Below are 6,000 nucleotides of genomic sequence, written 5' to 3'. Positions count from 1 at the left end.
GTCTAATGTCATATAATATGACCGTATTTTAAATTTCATGTTCTGGAACCTCACCTAAGCGGTGCGTAGTAGCAGTTGGTAGCGGCAATGAGCGATGTATCAGAATCGTTGATGAAGGTAGGAATGGCATATATCTAAATGATCACATCGGCGAGTAGATCATGTTCAAGCCAACTATCGGTCCAAAAAGTGCTCAGGCTCGCCGAAAAGTCATCGGAAATTGGCGAAGATACCCAAAATCTCACCAGAGAAAAATGGTGAGTTGACCGAAATGACTTAGTGGGCGACGTTCCTCCCTTCACGCCGGTTCCAACGGTGCCACCCACTTGTTGAATGGGGGTCTGAGTTGGTTGGAAAATGCAATCAAAGTTTTGACGATGAAACTTTGACAACTCCGTTCGTGTGTGTCTTAACTCTGATGGCCTTGAGATTTTGGGGATGCAGTTGTCGCCAAGCACTAGTGCTCCATCTCCGGCACATGCTGGAAATGGTGGCAGGTGGTGGTTGGGTCTGATGCCCCTGCCGTGGCTTGCTGAGAGAAGAAAAAGAAAGAATGAATGAAGGAAATGGAGAACAAAGAGAAGAGTGTCAGGGAGAGAGAAATGAAAAGAGAAGAAAAAGATAGAGTCCTTTGACTCTTTGAATTATTGGGTCCCACATATATAAAAAAATTATTTAATAAAGAAAACTATGAGTCTTTACAATCTCCCCTCGTTAAAGAAATTTCGCCCCAAAAATTTCAAAGTACAACCTCAAGCTGAAAATTAAACAAATGAGGATACTTCTCATACATCTGCGACTCTAACTCCCAAGTGTCCTCATCTTCTCTATGGTTTCGCCATAAGACCTTGACTACTGGAATCTCTATGTTCCTTAGCACCTTTAACTCTATCACCAGGATTATGATGGGTTGTTCTTCATATGTCACGTTCTCTTGAAGAGGGATAGCCTCATACTCAATGATGTGCGATAGGTCTGGAGTATACTTCCTCAGCATCGACACGTGGAACACATTGTGAAAATGCCTCAACTGCGTAGGTATGTTCAATCGATAAGGGACCTCCCCAACCCTCTCGATAACCTCGAAAGGTCCAATATACCTCGCGACTAGCTTACCCTTCACTCCAAATCTTGTCACACCACGCATGGGAGTAACTTTCAAGAACATATAGTCGCCAACCTCAAACTCAACTTCTCATCCGATAAAGATCGACATAACTAATCTGACGACTCTGAACAACCTTAAGTTTCTCTTGGATGTCTTTGATCTTCTTAGTGGCACTAACGATAATTTGAGGTCCAATTGTGACTTGGTTCTGCCCAACACAGAGGTGGTCTGCTTGGTCTCCCATATAAGGCCTCATATGGAGTCATGCCTATACTAGCCTGGTATCTATTATTATAAATGAATTCCACCAATGACAAGTGTTCTCCCCAGCTATCCCCAAAATCCAAAATATAAGAACGAAGCATGTCCTCCAAAGTTTGGATAGTCCTCCCAGACTGTCGATCTGTCTGAGGGTGGTGAGCGGTGCTCAAGTTAAGTTCAGTTCCTAAAGATTTTTGCAATGCTCACCAAAACCTTGATGTAAATCGAGGATCTCTATCAGAGACAATGTTGGAAGGCAACCCATGCAATCGAAGTATATTATCCACATAAAGTCAGAAACCTTATAATCCTTCCTAATTGGAATGAAATGAGCAGATTTGGTCAAGCGATCGACAATCACCCAGACAGTGTCATGCTTTCATGGTGTTAATGATAATCCAGTCACAAAGTCCATCGTGATCCTGCCCCACTTCCATTCTGGGTATAGGTAAAGGTTAAAGCAACCCAGAAGGTCTCTGCTGCTCAGCAATAACTTGCTGGCAAACCATACACTTAGCTACAAATTTAGCCACATCTCTCTTCATACCTTCCCACCAGTATTGTCTTTTCAAGTTTTGGTACATCTTTGTGCTTCCAGGATGTACAACAAATTTAGACCTATGAGTCTCGATCATAACAAACTCTCTAAGAAAAAGGATATTTGTAATGACTAATCTTCCCTTATGGTAAAAGAATCCTTCGGCATTTACTGTCCATCCATCTAACTGCTCACCATTTCGGATTTGATTCCAGATAAGTCTCAATTTCTCATCTTGCCACTAACATTGCTTAACTTGCTGAAGTAGCACTGGTGTAACCACTACGTTTGAAACACAAGCAACATATTTTCCTTCATAGTACTCTAATTTATAATCACCCATAGTGATCTTTTTTCCAACCTCAAGAGCCACACAAGCCAAAGTGCCATGAGGTTTTCTACTTAATGCTTCAGCGACCACATTTGCTTTTCCAGAATGATATTGCAAAGTGAAATCGTAATCTTCCATGTACTCGACCCATCTTCTTTGCCTCAAATTCAAGTCTCTTTGAGTAAAGAGATACTTTAAACTCTTATGATCAGAATATAATTCAAACTTATCCCATATAAGTAACATCTCCAAATTTTCAAGGGAAAAATCACTGCTGCAAGTTTCAAGTCATGTGTAGGGTAGTTCTTCTCATGTGGCTTCAATTGGCGTAAAGCATAGGCAACAACCCTTTCCATTTTGCGTGAGAACTCCTCCTAAACCAGTACCAAAAGCATCAGTGAATACCACATACGGTTCATCACTATTAGGAAAAGTGAGAACAGGCGCCATAGTCAATCTTTGCTTAAGTTCCCTGAAAGCTTCTTCACAACTGTCATCCCACATGAACTTTAAATCCTTTCTTGTTAGCCTTGTCAAAGGCATAACAATTCGAGAAAAATTATCCACAAAGCAACGATAGTAACATGCTAACCTAAGAAAACTTCAATTTTCGTAACGTTCTTTGGTCTTTCCCACTGAAAGATATAATCTATCTTTGTAGGATCCACAGTAATGCCTTCTTGAGATATTACATGCCTTAAGAATTTGACCTCGATCATCCAGAAGTCACATTCCTCTTTCTGAGCATATAATCGATGGTCCCTCAAGGTTTGCAACACAATTGTTAAATGTTCTGCATGGTCTTCACGTGTCTGGGAATACACCAAAATGTTATCAATAAAAACAACCACAAACTTATGCAAATAAGGTTTAAAGAATCTATTCATAAGGTCCATAAATGCTGTAGGTGCATTCCTTAATCCAAATGGCATCACCAAAAACTCAAAGTGTCCATACCGTGTTCTGAAAGCAGTTTTAGGAATATCATCTTCCTTAATCCTCAATTGATGATAGTCTGACCTCAAATTGATCTTGAAAAAACACTTTGAACCTCCGAGCTGATCAAACAACTCATCTATCCTTGGCAAAGGATACTTGTTCTTAATTGTATTCTGATTCAATTTTGATAATCGACGCATAGTCACAAGGATCCATTAGCTTTCTTGGCAAACAAAACTGGAGCTCCCCATGGAGAAGTATTGTTCCTAATGTAACCTTTTTCCATTAGCTCACCCAATTTCTTTTTCAATTCAGCAAACTCTGCCGGTGCCATGAGATAAGGTGTAGTAGAAACTGGTTGAGTCTCTGGAATCAAATCAATGTGAAACTTGATGTCTCTATCAGGTGGTAGTCCTTGGAAATCCTCAAGAAACACATCTGGAAAGCCACTAACCACTGACATCCAAGGAAACTTGTCTAGAGGCCTAGACTTATTCTCAATTGTAATAGACTCTCATAACACTCTAAGTTTCTTTTCCCACCTAAACATTCCTTAAAGATAGGATTCTGCCTTACTGCATTCATGTTGGCTCGATATACAATGAAATCTCCACTTGGAGTTAAAAGAGTCACCCTTTTGCGTGAGAAATCAACATTGTCTTGGTACTTAGACAACCAATCCATGCCAAGAATCACATCAAATTGTCCCATAGGTTACACCATCAGGTTTCTTAATAAATTATGCCCTTCAAACATAATACAAACCGATTTGCAGATGGTTGACTACTTCACCATGCCCTCCCATAGGTACACTCAACTGCAATATAGGAGTAAAAGTTTCCCAACTCAAACCCAACATGCTAGCAAACATTAATGATATAAAAGAATGAGATGCACCAGTATCAAATAATACATGAGCCCAAGAGTGCAAGATACGAACCATACCATCAACAACTCCTTGGCATAATCCTCCTTACACATCATCACCACCAAGAGCATAGGCTTGACCAGAGGCTTTTTCCTTTGCTTTCCCTTTTCCATGACTAGGATGGCTTATGCTTGCATCAGAACCTCGTCTTTGATTGAACCCTCTCTGACGCCCAGCAGAAATAGGAGTTTGGAAACTCTTTGAGTACCCTTGGTTGAATCCTGAACCTTGGGGTTTGAACTGATGTTGATATTGGGATTGTTGCCCAGGTGCGGGTGTAAAACCATAGGATGAAGTTTGAGATTGGTTACTCTTAGATTGTCCTGTGAAAGGAGTAGACCTAGCATAACTCCCTATGAGTCCTCCTTGTGATTGTTGGAACATCTGTTGTCGTTGTGGGCAATCTTTCTTCTTATGACCCTATTGGCGACAACTGAAACACTCATACGACCCAATTCGAGTCTTTCCTGAAGATCTGCTACTATTGCTACCCCTACTAAGTTATTGTCCTTGGGATAATCATTTCTCTTGGTTCTTCTTGTTCATTTTCCTATCATTTCCTATTTCTCGGGCTGGATTCTTTCCTTCAATTCCTTCTTGATGAGCCTCAGTCCGTAAGGTCGTAGGGTCAAGTGGACCCAATATTTAAGGGTTTAAGCGATGAAGGAACTGCTCAATCAAAAGAGGTTAATCGACCATACCGACATAAGCATAGGAAGATAATTTTACAAACTTCATGTAGAATTCATTTACTGTCATATTTCCCTGTCTTAAGTTGTCAAATGACCCAATTAAGGTCCTCTGATGAGATGGGTTAAAATATTGCTCCTTGAAGACCCTTTCGAAGTCTCTCTAAGTCATCCTTCCTGTCTCAGTGGTCTTACTCAAGGTTTCCCACCAATCCGCTGCACTACCCTCTAACTTGGATACAAAAAAAGTCACTTGATACTCTTCAGGTGTTCCCATGGTGTTGAAATTTTACTTAATTTGCCTCAACCATATTTCAGCCATCATAGGTTCTTGCCCACCCTCAAACTCAGGCATTTGAATCCGGTGGAAAATCTTGAAGTGATGACTCTGCCAAGAAGCTAGATGCATGTATTGGGAAGGAATGCCTCTTAAAGCCTCAAGAATGGCATTCATTGGGAATTCAGTTGGCTAAGGGGGAACCTCGACCTCAGGGATTTCAGCTGCAAGGCTTCACCTTGCTGCCTTCCTTTCGGAACCATTATCTCAGGTCTGAGAAATAAAGCTAAACAGTTAGTGAGGAATGGATACTTTCTACATACATATGCATTTATATATCAAAATATTTACTTTGAAAATAAATTTAATCTATTGTGTGACACACTCCGACATATTTAAACTCGGTGCTCTGATACCATTTTTTCTGTCACAACCCAAGCCCTAGCATGTGGCAGATTTTTAATATCCATAACTTGGGTGGTCAAAGGTCAAACTTAGACCCTTATTGAAAAATAACCATTATAAATGATCATTTTGTTTATACTAAATAGTACCATAATTATAAGTAAAAAAATAATGGAATAACTCTATAGTTATATATAAAAATATCAGTGATAAAAGAAGGATCATCTATCATTATACTTAGAACAATAATATTCCCACAGTTATGTAGTCACCAAATAGTTAAATTTAATAAGTTGTAAATCACCAAAATAATAATTAGCATCCATCATAACTTATTCCTAACTATTACATAACTAAATAAGCGATACAGAACAAAATGTTCCAAATCAAATACAAAAGCATTGCTCGAAGGATAAGACTAAGGCAAAATAAAACTAGGCTAAACACCTTGGCTTCACTAATAATTCACCTTCCACACTCACATGACTGGTTCCTGTAATGGGAGATATAAAGGGGGTGAGCTT

The 6,000-nt window shown here is 39.7% G+C and overlaps 1 protein-coding gene across 1 annotated transcript; it reads right to left on the bottom strand.

Moving 5' to 3' along the window:
- Positions 1-739: 739 nt before the first annotated feature.
- Positions 740-1,147, bottom strand: LOC133815607 (uncharacterized). Its single transcript, XM_062248426.1, has one exon. It carries the CDS (start codon positions 1,145-1,147, stop codon positions 740-742), a length of 408 nt encoding a protein of 135 aa, XP_062104410.1.
- Positions 1,148-6,000: the final 4,853 nt, after the last annotated feature.

The sequence above is a fragment of the Humulus lupulus genome, chromosome 1, assembly GCF_963169125.1.
Source record: "Humulus lupulus chromosome 1, drHumLupu1.1, whole genome shotgun sequence".
Taxonomy (NCBI): domain Eukaryota; kingdom Viridiplantae; phylum Streptophyta; class Magnoliopsida; order Rosales; family Cannabaceae; genus Humulus; species Humulus lupulus.
This window is presented reverse-complemented; position numbering and strand designations above follow the sequence as displayed.